General features: G+C 42.9%; 1 protein-coding gene across 1 annotated transcript in view; it reads left to right on the top strand.

Moving 5' to 3' along the window:
* LOC110541411 (estradiol 17-beta-dehydrogenase 11) overlaps positions 1-18,100 on the top strand; it is a 29,054-nt gene extending 10,954 nt beyond the window's left edge. Inside the window, exons 3-7 of the mRNA XM_060381060.1 lie at positions 170-301; positions 1,425-1,531; positions 4,408-4,545; positions 14,748-14,864; positions 17,343-18,100. Coding sequence (XP_060237043.1) covers positions 170-301; positions 1,425-1,531; positions 4,408-4,545; positions 14,748-14,864; positions 17,343-17,427 — 579 coding nt within the window. The 3' untranslated portion in view covers positions 17,428-18,100. The remainder of the gene's footprint in view (positions 1-169; positions 302-1,424; positions 1,532-4,407; positions 4,546-14,747; positions 14,865-17,342) is intronic.
* The last annotated feature ends 483 nt before the right edge of the window (positions 18,101-18,583 follow it).

The following is an 18,583-nucleotide window of genomic DNA, read 5'->3' as shown; positions in this document are numbered from 1 at the left end:
CTTTGGGCATAAGTCCTGAAATAGTAAGGGTCTTTTACACCGTGTTGGCATATGGGTTACAGAACTACTTTTCCATGCCTACCTACTAGGTAAGAATGTCTGCTCTTGTAAATGTCAGAACTCGTAAAGCTGCAGCCAGAGCGCTTAATGTTCTTCTCTTATGGTTAAGGTAAAGGAAGAAGTCGGAGACGTCAGCATCCTGGTAAATAACGCTGGCGTCGTCTACACTGCAGATTTATTCGCTACACAGGACCCTCAAATTGAAAAGACTTTTGAAGTCAACGTGCTTGCACACTTTTGGGTGAGTGTGATTTCTTTTTCAAAACTACTTCCTTTTGAAGACTCAAAGATTAAGAGTTCATTTCTCATGATATCACCTACCTTTTGCCAACACTTGCATCTTCCAAAATTAATAATGAAGTAAATCATTGTACGTTTTAGGTATTGTATGTGTTTACGTTCTTGTGACTTTTAGCATCAAGGTCTCAGGTATCCCAGGCTGGACTTAAACTCAGTATATGGCTGAAGCTGGCTTTGAACTCCTGATCCTCCTGCCACTGCCTTCAAAGTTCTGGGTCTGCAGGCGTGTAACACCGTGCTTTGCTTGTAGAGTTTGAGTCTAAACTAGATTTACATACCCCTCTGTGAGAGTGTAGACACACAGAAAGGAAGAGGAGACCACATAAGCCATTGCCACAATTATGTAACAAGGGTGAGTGCATTATGCCCTCAATCTCATGAGACTCGGGCCCATATTATTTCCAGGCCTCAAGATCTTCAGACTCTACGAAGAACTCGCCATTCGAGGACCTTAGTATGTGTTTCTGAAGATACCAAGTAGTTCCCAGATAGTTTATAAAAGAGTATTTCCTTAGGTGTGAGCTTGGGTTAGTTGGAGCTGGTGAAAATGCAGTGTGCTGTTTCCCCTGCTTTCCCCAAGCCATTCATGTCTTTCTTCCAATGTTGAGTGTGCCATCCTTCTGCGTGCTATACGCTTGTATATCCCTAGCACATAGCGGGTGCTAAAGAAGTGTTTAAGTGTATGAATTAATTGGTAGCCACTAGAAGATTGCTCTTCATGGCGCTTTGAGGTCATGGTCAAATTATTGTGTCGTAATTTAGTGTTAATTCCTCTTGTACTCAGGGGTATTATTTCTAGTCAATACATGAGGTGGTAGAAGACACCAATGGCAAGAGTCAGATGGTTAGGGATGTAAGCAGTTACCGATTTAAATGAGATAAGTTCCCAATGCTTTCAGCATCTGTTGTAGTTTTTCTGAAGTCATGTCCTGTCCATTTGTGTTAGGCCGATGCTCTTGGCCATCAGGCATTTTCAGGAACAAATGTTTGCAAAGTATACTCTCCATGAGCCTATAAAGCAGGAATAATACGCAGGGTTTCTTTGTACTAAAAATTATTTCTAGACCACAAAGGCATTTCTGCCGGCGATGATGAAGAATAACCACGGGCACATTGTCACTGTAGCCTCAGCAGCGGGGCACACGGTCGTCCCCTTCCTGCTGGCTTACTGGTACGTGAGTATTTTTCTTTCATCAACTCCTACCCTTGACTTGTATGTTTGGCTTAGATCTTTGTAAGCTTTTTACATAATATGCACACATATCTTACACAAAAATAAATTACCGGTCCACCTATTTATACTTGTGTCTGTATATTTACACACATCTGTGGGTGCGTGTACAGATACATTTGTATTATTTTTAGAATTTAGGCACTTAATTTTTCTTACCCTATCTAGTGAGGACTGTCTTCATCACGATAAGAGAAGAAAAGCTGCCAAAATAGAAAGAGCTACTCAAAGTCTTGTGATTAACAGCATCACCAGCTGCTCAGCCCCTTTTCAGTTCCCTTCAAGGGCTGATGACTTCTGCCAGCAGAAAACCATGTTTATCAGATACTAACAAGTGGGCCACTGAGCCCAGATGCTGCCAAGTGAACACACTACTTTCTGTTTCTTCCATCTTTGTGTGTCTCCCCGCCTTACCCTCTTTTTCTTCCACCCTCCCACTACCCCTCCTACTCCCCTTTCTCCCTCTTTTTTGTTTTTGGGGACAAGGTCTCATGTAGCCAAGCCAGGGCTGATCTTGAACTCCTGATTCCCCTGTTTTTACCTCCTGAGTCCCCAGCTTGCAGGCATGCACCAGTGTGCAGAGTCTGTGCAGTGCTGGGGATCACACCTAAGGCCCTGTGCATATAGGTGAGCACTGTGTACTGAGCCACATCCTGGCCCTGACACTGCCTTTTAATTGTAAAGCTTTTTAAAAGCATAACACACAGTTGTAATAATGAAAATGAATTACTTTAAAGTAGATGAACCCATTTAAAAAACAAAAGACACAAGGAAGGAACCCTCTTAGCATTTCCCCTGGTTACCACTCAAAGGTAAAACTGCAAGCCGGCTTGGAACAACACAGCTTAAAGTTGCCTGTTTTCTATGTTTATGTACGTGCAACCTCACTGTATTTGTGAGATGTGCCCACAATGTCATTTGTGGCTATGGTTTGATCACACAGGAGGCTCTTGTATCGTGTGAATGTCCAAGAACCTGTCCGCCTACTTACAAACATCAGGGATATTTCCAGGATAATGGCATGAAGACTGACTTAGTCATTTCCTAGCTTTAAGACCTTAGGCTAACTTACTCAGCTTTTCTGTGCTTCATTTTCCTCATCCATAAAATAGGTTAATAACAGTATCTAACTTCCATCATATAATGAATGAACTCAACAATGATTCTCTGATCATGCGAATGTTTAGTAACTGGAGGGCACCTGCTGGAGTTTCACTTCCACCTCCCTGTATGCACACAGGACAACAGGGTCCCACCTCTCCGCTTTCCGAACAAGACCCCGGAAACTGAGTCTATGCTGTCCAGTTGCTCTTTGTGGGACAAGACAAAGAGAAGGCAGAAGGATTGATTCTTTTCTTTATGACCAAGCTCTCGCCTGACACTGTCCTCGGTCTCTTAGAACTCTGTGATCACGCATCTCATAGAAAAATTAACCATGCTGTAGCAGCTATATCAAACAGCTTCAGTGATTGACTTGAAAAGTGCATGTAAATGTGACGTAACTGAATTCATAGTGGGGAAGAATGAGGCTTTTCTGATTCTATTCTAAGTTGATTTTTGATATTTTCTAATATTTTTTATAGTATCTTATTTTTTATTTTATTTTTATTTTCTTTATTTATTTTTTTAGTATCTTGATTTTTAATATAATATTTTATTAAGACTGAGAATGTCACACATTATATATTTTGCTCACATTCATAGCCCCCCTAACGCTGCACTGTTCCACCCACCAAAACTGCTTCCAACTTCAAGTTGATTTTTAAAAGGAAACAATTAGCTTGGAAAGATATTTTATCAACACAAGCAGCCAGTGTAGAAATAGCAGCAAAAGTACATGTGGACATTATCTTAAAATGAAATGTTGTTTCAAAAAATGATTGGAAGTCAGAAATAATAATTCTGACCAAATCCAGAGTTTTAAAGATTGCCAGGCTCAGTTATATCTGATGAAATCCGACTGTATGTTGAAAGACAAACTGAGAAAATACAAAATTTCACATTACTTGACCATAACTTATTAGAGAAAAATGCTACTGTGCGCTCTCTTAAGTTTCAACCAAAATGAGGATGTTTTTATGTCCATCTCTGTTGGTATTTTATTTTGTGGTTTCTCTTCTAGTTGCCTTTAGCCTTTTTCTGTTGAAACAAACCTCTTATTGGTTCTTAAAGGTTTCATTTTCTTTTTTTCAGTTGGTTTTGTCGTGAAGCCTGGGCATCAAATCTAGTGCTTCTCACATAATAGGCTAGGCCATGGGAAAGCCTCCAGCTCAGAGACCCTGACTCTGAAAATAAGAGGAAATGCATTAATGAAAAACACCAGCCTTAAATCTACACACACACACACACACACACACACACACACACACACACACACACAAGAGCATGCACGGCATGCATTACACATCTGAAACATTCTATCCCAGAAAACTTAGGAAGTGGGGGAAGGTTAAGAAAAGGCTCTGAGGATGTTAAGCTGTTGCTTTAAAGAAGACTGGATGTGTCCAGAAGCACTTCCCCTGGGTTCCGTGACCATGTAGAACAAATAACCGGCAGATTACAGTGACGTTTGGATTTTATGGAAACAGCAGCAATGAAAGCAAACACAAGTTTCCTGTCATGTGAAACCCTGCTAGTTAGCGATGCCAACAGGTAGGAAATGCTCCCCGCCATGGGCTTGAGGCCTAGGTATTTGCTGTTGTGTCACGGAATGGAGCTCTGCCTGTGATGAGGGGCGCCCTGCCGCTGGCCGGAGGCGCTCACCTAACACAGCACCCCAGTGTTCTTGAATTCACTCGGGAACCCCTTTCTTCCAGTTCCAGCAAGTTTGCTGCTGTTGGCTTCCACAGAGCCTTGACGGAGGAACTGGCCGCCTGGGGACGGACAGGGGTCAGAACAACGTGCCTCTGCCCTAACTTCATAAACACCGGCTTCATCAAGAACCCCAGTACCAAGTAAGCGGGGAGCGGGGCGCCAGCGGGAGGCCGCGGAGCAGGTGTTCTCCCTGGCTCTGTCCTATGGACTTCCTAAAGAGATTAAGGTCTGAAACAGCAGCTATCAGATGCCCTCAGTTCACCTGGCTTTCAGCTTTTGTAGATTGTGGGAAAACAGGTGGGGAAACAAAGGGAGAAAGGGAGAGCAGGGCCCTGAACAGATCTGAACACCGCAGGGGAGCTGGGTAATCTCTCCTTTGTTTCCTCAACCCCGGATTAGGGCGCATTCTTGTCCCCTGGCTTGCTTGGTACCTACGCTGGGCTCCCCAACCCCAGAGGATTTAGATAGATGGTAGTGGTGAGGAGCCTGCATGGACGGGCCTGGAGCTGCTGTGCCCTCCTTGTCAACCCTCCAGAGGCGAGGCACAGCTTACCGGGGAAGTCATCCAACCTCATCAGCTCCTTTCTGCTCAGCGCTTTGTAATCGTTGTCACTCCATACGCTTGGAGTCTTTATATTAATAACTGGCCCACACAACGGCTTTTGCAGCTTGTCTGTTTCAGGGCATCTGCTCGCTTTCCTAGGGAGCTTCAGAATATTAAAGTGAGTCCCTAATAGCCTTCTGAGATCCCTTTACATGTCACATTGGTTACATAGGTTTTCCCAGGTGCTGCCCCCGTTGCCATTTGGTTCCAGGAGGTGTTTAGAAAGGTCTCTTTCGTGGCACACTTACACGTACTGTATCACTCCCTAGCAGCTTGGATGGGAAGAGATGGCGGAGGAAAATGCCTGCCCGGGATTGTACCCAGTGCTTTGCACACGTGCGAGGCAGGTGATCTGCCAGGGAGCTTCACCTTCAACCAATCTCACATCCAATGAGGTTTATTAGATGGAAAGAGAGATGGAGAGAGAGAGAGAGAGAGAGAGAGAGGGAAGGAGAGAGACATGGTAGGGGGGAAAGGGTGCCCTGACAGAGAGAGGGGAGACAAGAGAGCTAGAGAGTAAGAGAGGGACAAAACAGCAGGTTGGTCCTTTTATGGAGCGATTTAACCACCCCTGGGACTACCCAGGCGACACATGATGACATCATAGGCTGCTAGGCAACCCAGAAGCAGGCTGCCTAAATACTAACAGCTACACTTCTTACATGTAAATCTTTACCTGAGTTTACTTTGGCTTACAAAAGAGCTGAAGTGACAACACAGCCCAATTGCCTTTCCCAAATAGTTAATGAGTTATTCTCTTCTACTTGTTTAATAACTGATTATTTCCCTCACAGGCCTGCATTTATATCATAGATTGACATGTGTACTTGGCTATGCATTTGTATTCTCTATTTAATTGTATTGATGACATAATTTTTTTTAGCACATTTTGCCCCTCAACTTTTGTTCCTTTCTCTTCTGACTTAGCTGTTCTTTGTAAAATGTATTTGAAACTAATGAGGAATATGTAGGTAGTTCACTTGGGAAGACAGCACATTCTGTTCCAAATACATGCTGAGTGGAAAGCCAACACTTTTGGGACCAAAACTGAGATCTGTCTAAAAGTACCAGGATCCCAAGAGTCAGTCAAAGCCAGATGCGCCCAGCTTGCAGCTTACGGTAGGATTCTGTCCCAATGACGCCGTCACAAGCTGGGATAGAGCCTCATAAGCCGAAATGCATCTGCCCAGCTTTCCCAATACCACAGCAGCACCATGAGGGAAAGTGTAGCTCAGCTGAAGCTGCCCAGCTAGGAAAAAAATTAATGTTTGAAATGTGAAGTACACAATGCATAGCCATTGGAGAGCTAAAAGAGCTATCAAACAGCCTTAAGCTTTTTCTCTTTAGTTTTTCAATTGGTGCACATTCATTTAAGTGATATTATATTAAATAAGGACATTTCCTTTTCTTTCTTTTCTTTTTAGCCTGAGAACTTCTGTTCCCTTTATTTAATTAATTATTTTGAAACCACTAAGTTGATTTATTTTATAAAGCAATATGCAGGTAAAAGTGAGCTAAGTAACAATTTTAAAAGATTTAGACAGTTATGGAGTTTATACTAATAACAGCTGGGTTGCCACATGACTCAGCAGTAATTAGAACCGGTGGAATGTTAGAAATGAAAAATTCATCATGGTGATTTGCAATGTGTTTAGAAGTTAATAATGAAACATTGAATTGATGTCAAAGGAAATTGCTCATTTGGATTCCAACAGAGAAAAGGAAAGAAACTTCCTGACTTAGGGTCATTAAGAAACATGTGTGATGCTAAGACTTGACATGCATATTTTGCAGGAAAATAGTTAATTTAAAAAAATTAGTATATAGTCAGATCAACTGGGTATCTCAAAACCACGGCTCCGGATCTCTACCTCATATTTAGCAAATTTGTAATGTTGCTAATAAATATAGACACTTTTTTTTACAGGATGTTAACTTAAAAAATACATAAGAAGGGGGCTGGAGAGATGGCTCAGTGGTTAAGAGCACTGTCTGCTCTTCCAAAGGACCCGGGTTCAATTCTCAGCACCCATATGGCAGCTAACAACTGTCTATACCACCAATTCCAAGGGATCTGACACCTTCACACTAATACACACAAAATAAAATAAATTATTAAAAAAAAATACGTAAGAAAAATATATTCATTGCTACTACTTGAGTTTGTAATAAACCCTTTGCATCCCCAGCCCCTCTCTCCCTTCTTCAGACATGCCCCACCCCGCATGCTGGCACAGCAAGCACTTTGCTGACTGAGCCATCGCTCCAGGCCCTGCTTGTTCTTTCATGCCACATGTACATACACGTACATACAATTAATTATGTACATTCTAGGAATCACAAGTGAGTGACGGCATATCTCTCTCCGAGACTGGCTTAATTCACTTAATATGATTCTTAATATGATTCTCCAGCCACTAAGCAACATATTGCGCTGTGCGCATATCACATTTTCTTTACCCATCCCCCTGTCGCTGGATCCCTGAGTTGGTTCCATCACTTGGCTACTGTGAATAGGAGCTGCAGTAAATATTGATGTCTCTGAGATGTGTTTGGAGTTCCTCAGGTCATCCTAGATAGCTGGGTCTTATGGTGGATTACCATACTCCCTTCTAGGTTACATTCCCACCGGAAGCCTTTATGAGGAAAAGCAGTGATTGTATCTGTACTCCTAAAGACTGACATGTCCTCATCTGAGCTCCAAGCATGGTACCTCCATGTAGTGTGTTTGTATGTCTCTGGTGGCTGTGGAAGCTGAGCAGTTTTTAATGTTTATTGTCTATTTGTCCTTTATTTTTTAAGAAAGATCTCTTCCCTTCTCTAACCCACTTATTGCCTTGGTTTGGTATCTTGATATTTAGTTCTTTTAGTTCTTTGTACAACTTAGATATTACTCTTCTGTCAATATACAGCAAGCTAAGATTCTGCCCCATTCTGTAATCCATCCGTCAGTCCATCTGTCTGTCTTCACTTGGTTGTTAACTTTTCTTGCAGAACTTTTTAGTGTCATCAGACCTCATCTAAAAATAATTTATGTCAAGACACAATTTTGTTAGAAAAACAAAAGCGAGAATAAACCCAGGGGTTCTGGCAGGCGCCTCCAGCCAACCCTCCAGAGCTAAATTTCATGCAGCATAAGCAACAAAGAAAGACCTGTCTCCAACAACCAGAGAAACAACAGCAAGCCCCAAAGCAAGACTGTCTAGTTCAGAAAGCCAGTTCTTAACTCCATCTTTTTTAACTATAAGAACCTAATTCGACCCCAAAGAAAGAAAAGGAACAGTCCAGTCTGTGGTTGGGGAGCAGAGCTAATGAAAAGGGGAGTCTCATTCATGAACCTGAGAGCAGGTAGGCTGAAACAACACTCGCCACTTTCCTCTCTGTCTCAGGATGTAGATGCTATTGGCATCTAGATATTGGCATCCTAAAAACAAAACAAAACACAAAAACAACAATAACGAAAACGGGCTATCTTTCTGTTGTTAAAACCAGATACCACATTTTAAAGCTGTTGCTGTTTTAACCTTGCCCTGGGGCATGGCTGGCTAAGCCAAGGGTGCCCTCTCCTGGCAAGACTGCACTCATAGGAGGAGCTGTTTAAAGTGTGACTGGCAGTGCACACCAAACTCAACACTATACTCGGTATTTGCTTCCACTAGGGCGCGGGACGGATGCTCTCTAGCTACCTGGTAGATGAGCTGTCTGCCGCTCGCCCCAGGGCAGCAGACCGGAACCTCAGACCTGCTTGCACGAAGCCGGATTTCTCACTGGAGAAACTGGAATGGCTTCTAAGTGGCCGAGTTTCAAATCATGTGTCATGTTAATGTGGGTTCTTAAATCCTCTCTTGAAGGCACTCAGTGTAGTTTGTCGATTCTTGTGTTTATACATGTAACAAAACAAACAGGCTTTCCACTAAGGCTATAACGTATAGTTCACTCTAGTCTGAATTTATAGGAATTAAGTCTTGTCATGCATTCCAATTAAGTTCTTGAGAACTAAGAATTAGTTTTCTTAAGTAAACTTGGATAGCAGTAGAGTTATTTCAAAACAGTCACCTGCTAAATGCCAGAATATGTTATGGTCCCCTCTATTCTTTGCTCTGAGCCTACATGCCAGCTTTGATCCTCTGACCATAGTTTGATAATCTCTCTCTCCCTCTCTCCCTTCCTCCCCCCTCCCTTCCTCTCTCTCTCTCTCATTTCTTTCCTCCCTCCGTCTTTTCTTCTCCCTCTTATGTCATAATAGCCAAAGCTGGATTCAAACTCATTATGATGTGAGAATGACTTGAATTTAGGCTCCTTCCACCTGCCTCTATCTTCCCGTTGCTGGGATTGCAGGCGTGAAACACTCCCTCAGTTTACCCTGCTCTAATTTCTGTAAGTCTGTGCGCAGGCCAGCTTTCTGTCACTCCGACAAATTTCTTGAGATAGGCAACCTGCTGAGAGAAAAACGTTTATTTTTGTCCAGTTTTGGAGATTCCTGTCTGATTGGTTGGGCGCAGAGCAAAGTACCACATCAAGGTCGGTAGCCTGTACACCAGGCCTGGAACCTCGTGTTTCCAAGATTATCCTCATTAAGATGAGTATCACAAGGTAAAGGCCAGTTTGGGCTTAAATACTAAGTCCCAACACTTTCAACTTTTTGGCTTCTTCTTCTTCTTTAATTGTCATTGTTGTTGTTTGGTGTGTGTGTGTGTGTGTGTGTGTGTGTGTGTGTGTGTTCTTTAATATATAAATACAACCGGCTCAGTCCATATAATGTCACTTGTAATGGTCTGCATCTGTTACAAAGAGAAGTTTCCTTGATGAGGCTTGAGGCCCCCAAGTATCTGTGGGTAAAAAGACAAATATTTAGAGTGTAGTTAGGAATTATGATGGATTAGTAAAGTGGCGGTTATAAGTCCTCTGAGGTCTATGACCTCACTAGCTCCACTTCTGTACCCTTAGGCTTATCTGGTCAGGTCGGTCATTGTTCATAGGCACCGTAGCCGGGTAGGACTGTTGGTGGCCTCCATCCTTTTGAAGTTCAGGTGGCTTCTTAGCGTGGACTTTCACATGCATTGACTTGATGCTTTTCTTTTTTGATGTTGATGTCCCCTGCCTTGGGTTGTGCTCTGAGCGCTGTATGGCAGACATTCTGCTATAGTGTGACTCCTGTGCATCCCAGAGCTTCTTCTCTGTTGCACTGGATGGCCACGTGCGTGCGGCTCACTTCCTGTGATTGTGAACTTCCGGTTCCCGTTACGTTACTGATTTCTAACTTCACTCCATTGTAGGTTTCTTCCATTATAGTCATATCTTCTGTTCAATTTCAGTCTTTTACTCCTACAGAGATTTGCCGTGTAAAGCTTGTAAACGCGGCCTGCCCTAGAAAGGATTTTTCTGTTTGTTCTTAGAAAGCACATGACGTCTATTGTTAGGGAGCGCTTTGTCCACACTGGTCAGTCTACCTGACTTATAGTATTTTTGAGGTCTCCTGTTTCCTGCTAGTCTTCTGTCTCCTTGTTTCCCACACTGTTGAAAGTGGGAAATAAAATCTCCAACCATGTTATCAAAACAATATTTTCCTCTCAATTCTGACAGTTTTAGCTTCATGTAGTTTGAGTCCTATAGGGAGAAAAGGCTCCTTGAACTTACAGACAGCACTAGGGAAACCAGGACTGTTAGAGATGCAAGGCTCTCGTGTGTGTGTGTGTGTGTGTGTGTGTGTGTGTGTGTGTGTGAGTGTGAGTGTGTGAATAAAACTTCATTTATGTACCCTGAAATTATAACATAATTCACATATGAAATGTTAAGCCATTTAAAACGTAAATCTATTCTTAGTTTACAGCTCACGTAAAGTCAGGGCTTTCAGAGTTTGCCAGCTGCTCTCGGGAAATTAAGGAGGACCTGTCTTCCCAGGAGAAAGATGGTAAAAGAGAAAAATTTGACCCCTGGAAACTTGAGAATGTAATCCCACCAACAGCCACCGTCAACAGACAGCCAGGCGCACACTGAGTGCTTTCTGGCTATCTTTGAAAAAGGGCCTTGTGTAAGCCAGGCTAGCCTCCAGCTCTCTGTGGATCCCAGGACGACCCTACCTTTTGATCCTTTCGTATTCCGTTCAATTACTGGGGTCACGGCCATGAACTCCTCGCATAAAAAGGCGGCACGCCTGTAATCCCAGCACTCGGCAGGCGGGGACAGGAGAATCTCGGAGTCTGAGGCCAGCCTGTTCTGCAGAGTGAGTTCCTAGACAGCCAGGGCTACACAGAGCTCAAAAATACTATAAGTCAGGTAGACTGACCAGTGTGGACAAAGCGCTCCCTAACAATAGACGTCATGTGCTTTCTAAGAACAAACAGAAAAATCCTTTCTAGGGCAGGCCGCGTTTACAAGCTTTACACGGCAAATCTCTGTAGGAGTAAAAGACTGAAATTGAACAGAAGATATGACTACAACCCTGCCTCAAAAAAACCAGAGAAAATTTAAAAATATACTTAAAAATATTTCATAGACTGCTGAATTTCCTCGAACTAAACCAAGACAACAGTCTGAATTTTAGCATATCAACACAAAAGCAGTCGTGTCTGCTATTCTGCTGAGCACTGGTTGTTACAGATACAGTTCTGGATGTGCCTGGCATGCGGAACACACCCTCATGCTCTTTCTTTCTCCTTTCTTTTTATTGATTTTTTTATAGCTTGAAAAATTCTGTGTGATTATGCTTAATTCATATCTTAACCATGGATTTCCCCCCCTAAATCTTCTATGAGAACAATAGAAAAGCCAAATTATTACTACTTAAAAAACAAAATTATTTTTTTAAATTACTTATTGCCTATCAAGAGGTTTACTTTTTCACAACCTGGAGACAAAAGACCAAACTACGATGCCAGTATTCGGGGACTAAGGACATGGCTCAGTTTGTAGAGCGCTTTCCTAGCATGCATGAGCCCTGAGTTCAATCCCCAGCACCAAATAAAACCAGGAAAAGTGATACACGGCTGGGACCCTGGCACTTGAGGGAGAGATTTCAAAGAAAAGGACTTATAACACAGTTTTCCGCCCAGAAGGCTGGAACTGGAAGTGACTAATGGTCTGATGGTCTGCGCTCTATAGGGTCAGAGGCTCCTAAAGCTCCCACAGCCAGAACTGGAGGCTTCAGTTGACCCCTGCACTATCCTTATGACACGCCAGAGGCTTCCTCAGGCCCATAAACTGATGCCAGTAGCCTGTCCCTGGAACCCATCTTCTTGGGAAAAGGGATGTGTGCTATAAGTTGAACTGGGATGTACTCACGCTTCCTTGTGCACGAGAGATTGTGTGACACCAGGAAACTCCTCTCCAGCTCTACCATGCTTAAGTATGCTTACAGTAAACTGCTTTGTGTCAGACTCTAAAAAGTTGGAACCAACACTGCCATGTGGAACCAAATTCCCTTCTTGCCTCATGCCGATCAACACTGGACTGGCCTCGTGGTCACAGGGACCCCCGCAGAGACCTGCTTGTTTCAAGAACAGGCTGTTTTCAGTTAAAAGTCTCCTGGAAATGATTTACCTCCTTCTGTCCAGTTAGTGCTATAACGGTGCAGCATAGTCTAAATTATTAGAGTACATGTCATTGATATCTTTACTTTCTCATAGCCAGCTTTTAAAGCATCTTCTCTTTTACTCAGATAAAGCTCTATTTTTTCCTCTAGATATTTACAAGTGTGTGTGTGTGCGTGTATGTGTGTGTGTGTGTGTGTGACAGAAAGACTATTTTATCTCAGCTAGTCCATAAGAAGGTGTTACACTTACTTCAGGCACGTGTATGGCAGAGCTGTATAACGTGCTGACAGCCAATGTCCATTTCACCATCATGATCCAGGAAGTGCTGGTGCTCGCCTGTACCCACCCAGTGGTACCCTCTGGGTAGCTGAAACCTGCCCTGGGAGGGGGCGCCAGTACCATGGAAATCACCAGGCCCTGAGAAACTGGGAAGTGCGTCCTTCGGAGAACCACCTGTTAAACAGTAGCCAGCGTGTGCTGCTTTGTGCCCGTTTTCAGATTAAGAAATGACCAACATCAAAAGCCAAGTTTTTGTTGTGAGCGATTGGATTTCTGTTCCCCCAACCAGTGGCTCTCTTAAGTGATGAGTCAGTGCAACCCAGTTCTCTGGCCTGAAAATGTTTCTCGGTCCCAATCCCTGCCCATAGGACCCCTCTTCCTGACCCTGAAAGGCTGGCTCATATATTGATGTAGTTTCTACAGAAGCCATTGTGATCATTTCTTTAACGTGACTGCGTTTCCTCTCAACACGGGGACACTGGAAGAAACTGAACTGTTTATGGAAGTCCTTTTCTTTCCCTTGGCCTTTTTACACCACAGGCTTGAGAGTCCCTGCTCGTCATTCAGAAGCTGTGTGACCTTAGGCAGTGCAGGGGCATCCAACATTCAGTCACTGCATTATTTCCTGATGGCGGGCACCAGGCCTCAGTGTGCATTTCCTGATGGCAGGCACCAGGCCTCAGTGTGTACTTCCTGATGGCGGGCACCAGGCCTCAGTGTACACTTCCTGACGGTGAGCACGGGGCCACAGTGTGGCCTTACAGTGTGCTGTGCCATTTGCACAGGTGTTTATGAACTCTGGGTTGCTTGGTAACCTTTCCTCCCGATGCTTGTCATCAGTACCCTTCAGCTTCTGGATTCATCCTCCTGGCTCCCACACCCACCTGTACTATCGGTTAACAGACTGCTCAGTTTCTTCAAGTCTCCATTGCCTTAGATTTTTGCATCCATTGTGCCATCATTATAATTCCTCTCCCATCACATGTCATATGTAATGCTGTTATTTCAGAGTTCCGTGGTGAGCAGGGTGTTGTAATATATGACTAATATGCTACGAATGAAGAATTACATTGGGTATTGCTAAACTAAAATCTCCTTTATGTGTCTAACTATTGTGCTCACTTTTAAGTATAACACTACATTTTCAGTCATCCTAATTTTATTTTACAACATAATTTTTTTTTCTGAATGAGTTATTTGTAGTTACTTCTAAGGTACTTCATCCAGTACTTTTCATTTCTTTTCACTGATCACATTTCAATTCCATCTTTCTAAAATACTAGCACACTTTGAGGCATTGGCATGTTTAGTGAGTGTGTAATTACACATCCCTTTGGAAAACTGAGGAGCAGATCTTTAGGGACCACTTTCTAGTTACATTGCCTATGCAGGGAAGAGGTGACATTAGAAAAGGAGGCTGAAAAGGAAATCGAGAGTTGTTAAATGAAGCTTCCATATGGACATCAAAGACTTGGAGCCAGGCACACACAGCTCACATTCCTCTGACATGCTCGACACTGTCTGATAAAGACATTATCTATAATAACGCTTCAAAGTCACATTCACTCCCTAGGCGGCCGAAGCTTTAAAAGTGAATTTGTCAGCTCTGCTTTAGCTGGCCATTTCTCTAATCATTGTTCGGAAGGACTGAACTACCTCTTGCATTTGCTTATTGTAAAATTGAGTGGGAACACCTTTGTGGAAAGCTTAGTGCAGCGTGCGGAACATACTATGCGTTAAGGAGGTGGCCATATTAGCATTAGCATGTGCTGTTTCTGAGAGCCTGTGTGCAGTCAGCTGCTTTGATGAGGTAAGGCTCAAGTCCCACAGTAACCAAGCTTCACTATTCCTGGGATCCTCGTGTCTGAAGCCTGCCTCTGCTTCACCTTTCCTGGGGTCCCGTGTCTGAAGCCTGCCTCTGCTTCAGCTTAGGTCCCACCCTGGAACCTGAGGAGGTGGTAGAACATCTCATGAATGGGATCCTCACCGAGCAGAAAATGATTTTTGTCCCAAGTTCTATAGCGTTTTTGACGGTTTTGGAAAGGTAAGTGATAGTTGTTCGTCGCATTACAAGTCAACACGTGCCTACAAGACTTAACATTGATTGATAAAACGCAGTTATATGGGAGTAATCTGACAAAAAAAAAAAAAAAAAGCCAAGAGATTGTATCAGTTTTTAAAGCTGAGGGTACTAACCATGGAAGGAAGACTGGAAGAGCTACTGAAACATCCACGTGTTTTTAAAGGTCTGTTAGATTCTTACAAAAAAAAAAAAATTATGAACCTTATCAGCAAGCAAGGATGTTTTAATAGTAGAATCACTGAACAGTAAGATTTGAAAGAGAGCCAAAGTTAGATATCTTTCTAATCTCCTTGTCATTTGTAAAGTAGCATGCGTCTATGGTTCTAACCCAGTTGGTAATTTCAGAGAAATCTAAAAGAGACACGGTCTCACAGTACCGATGAAAACTGGTTTCGATTTTGAATTCTATGGCTGACAGCATAAAGGGGGTGATGTGAGAAAGCGATTGTCACTGCCCCCACCTGGAAGCAATAGTTTTCATTGTTTCTGGCTTCTAACTGGAGACGATACCAAATCAAGATGCTTCCCATTTAGGGATCCGTGTATTGAGTCAAAAAAAAAAAAAAAAAATCATCTTCTGTAACGCAGGAAGAAATACTAGGATGGGAGCTTGAAATGTTTTAAACGAGTCATTTCATATTATATTTGTCATAGTCTTTGTTCAGTCAGTAACAAAGTTAGATTTTAGATAGCCATTCGCAGATCTCAGGAGATTCCGTGCTGTAGAAAATCATCCTGAAGCATCAGAGCCACTCGGTGATCTATATTTTAGAGACTGGCTTTGCTGCAACGTGGTCCCTGGATTATGAATGAGCATCTGTGTCCCTGAGTTTGTTACCCTCACGCTCCCAAGAGGATGCGATTAAAGTTTTCGCAGCCCTTCTCTGGTGCACACTGAAGCCTGAGGCTTGCTCCCCCGGCTCCTCCAGTGACTCTGTGACGGGCAGAATTTAGAAAGCAGGGGTGTTAGGATGCTTCTCAAACACACTCCATCATCCCCTACCTGAGAAAGCCGTGTGGCCTTGAGGCTGTCCGTAGTGAGCTCAGGAGAGCCGGGAGGAGCAAATGCCCTGGCGCTCTGTGTCCACTTTCCCCCGAGAAAGTAAATCTCTCCTTCTTCTAGACCCCCCTAACACAGGACATGTGAACCCGGACTCAGAAATGCAAATTGAAATAAAATAAAATGCAAATTAAATAAAAAATAAAATAAAATAACCCTAAGAGATCTAAGTATGACAAGCATTCTGTCACCTTTTGCTCAAAACCCAGTTGAACACACCCTTGGGTTTAGGTAAAAAAACTCAAGGGCAGGGCCCGCCTGCTGCCCCTACGACCCAGCTCAGTTCCCAGCGTGGTGACTCACAAACATCCGGAACTCCAGTTCCACTGGACCTTGTGCCCTCTTCTGCTCTTAGATGACACCAAGGTGCATGCGCGCACATACACACACACTGCACTTCATTAGTACAGGCAAAACACGCATCCACATAAAATAAAATAAAAAAGAAATCTTAAAACAAAGTTTACTGCCCTGGTGAAGGCACACACCTTTAACCCCAGATGAGGCAAAGGCAGGTGAATCTCTGAGTTCCAGGACAGCCAGGGCTACACAGAGAAAACTTGTCTCGAAAAACCAAAAAGAAAAAGAAAATCTAAAATGCCCAGTGGATACTCCCTGAGTGCCACGCGCCTGCTTGTGTCACTGTTAGAGCTGCTGTTCCACGTCCTGTTTGGGTGATGTGTAGTGGACCACTGTGGGTCAGCACACTGACTTCCATAGTCCATACTTTCTCTCAGGCCCACTGCACCGTGAAGAGCTTCGAAATGTTCTCCAGTGTCCCCTGGGTCACTGTTCATAGCCTTTTACTTTAACAGAGATTGTTAGCAAGACTTTTTTTCATAAACATATGATAAATTTAAATGCAAAGGTCAGCTAATTTGCCCAATAGTACGGTCAAAGCCCAGGGCATGCCCTGGGCTTCATTTTCTCCCCTTCTCTGGGCTTTTGTGGGACATTTTTGAATCATAAAACAGGGTGTTAACTCTGAATTTTACTCCCTTTCCAGGGCCAGGTTTTTTTGTTTGTTTGTTTGTTTGTTTGTTTGTTTTAGCCCTTCAGCATCTATTCAGTTTTGTGTGCCTCCCTTTTGAGATTCTTTGGCGGGGGGAAAAGAGTAGAGTATATTTATTTCAGAAATAAATACATGTATGTGTGTATTTGAAAGATGCTTGCGACAGTCCTACCTAGAGAAAGCTAACCCTGTCCCTCATTTCAGCAGGAAGCAAATTTAAATAGAAAAAAAATTATGTCCAAGTTAAGGTCTATAAGCATGTCTACGATGAATCTGACCGATACATCAGATACTAAGTATTAGGCATTTTAAATGAATATGTTTTAGAGGTGTATCACTTTCCTAATTATATCTACGTTTCTTTTAGGATCTTCCCTGAGAGGTTCCTGAAAGTTTTAAAACACAGGATCAATATTAAGTTTGATGCAGTTATTGGATACAAAGATAAATGATGAAGACTGCATGATTTGCTTGAAAGCTGCTTTACTCGGTCCAAGTTGATTTCATCATATTAATCAAATTTTTAATGTCTTTAACTTCTGTTTTTCTTTTCATCTTGTTTGCTCACTGTTTCCTTCTGAAGCTGTGACCATATTCATGAAGGCCAGTTTCACATCATAGAACCAAACAGCCTTAAGAGAGTTTTCTTAAGAGAGTTTGCCTATGGAAAGGAGGAAGGGGAGAATGACTGATTTCATGATAATAATATTCCCAGAGTTTGTAGCTCATCGCCAGATTTTCAGAACTTGTGCTATCAATTTTTACTTATAATATTTGTAATTGTACTTTCAGTTTATATAGTTCTTCTATTCCACATAAAATTAGAAACTTTAGCCTCTTGAGATGGAATAAAGGACTGTGTCTAGAGTCATTTCACAGTGGTTTCATGTGCCCTGAAACATTCCATCCCACGGATCAGCACTGTTTCCCCAAGATACCCCCCGGGGAAGCTGGGAGTGGATGCTGCAGCAAAGATGAAAGCATCTGGAGGATTTCAGGCCGGGGTGCAGTAAAACACACTTTAAAAATGGCCATAGTAAATAAACCAATGCTCAGTGTCTGCGTCTGCTGCCAATAGAAGATGGCTTGACCTTTACATTAAAGGAAAATCAGTTACGCTATAAAGTCTGTGTCTGTTTGTGTATGTGTGTGTGTGTGTGTGTCTTGTCATATATTCATACCTTGAATGTGAAGGTCAGTGAGGTGGGACTCTCTGTGTGTGGAAAAGGGACTGAGTGTTAAGTAGCTGCTCAAGGCCATGCTTTAGAAAGCACGTCCTATGGGGCTGTCATGCAGCTCAGCTGACGAGTGCTAACCTCGTAGGCTCTCACTACTCAGCTTGATCCCAGCACACTGCAATTCTGGCCTGGAAGCACACACGCTTATCTGGGGCTCTAGAGCTGGCGGTAGGAAGTTCAAGGTCACACTCTGCTATATAGTGAGTTGGACCAGGATACTCAGGACATGTTGTTGTTGTTCTGTTTGTTGTTTTTAAAGAATCACACTTGAAAGTGAAGAGCCTGATACAGCATGTATTTTGGTTTATTTAAAAACCCAGTGATATTATGTAAATATGGCTTTGTTTTAATCCCAGGCATGGGACATGGG

The sequence above is a fragment of the Meriones unguiculatus genome, chromosome 3 (genome assembly GCF_030254825.1).
Source record: "Meriones unguiculatus strain TT.TT164.6M chromosome 3, Bangor_MerUng_6.1, whole genome shotgun sequence".
NCBI lineage: Eukaryota > Metazoa > Chordata > Mammalia > Rodentia > Muridae > Meriones > Meriones unguiculatus.
The sequence above is the reverse complement of the archived record's forward strand: the minus strand, read 5'-3'. Positions and strand labels throughout refer to the sequence as shown.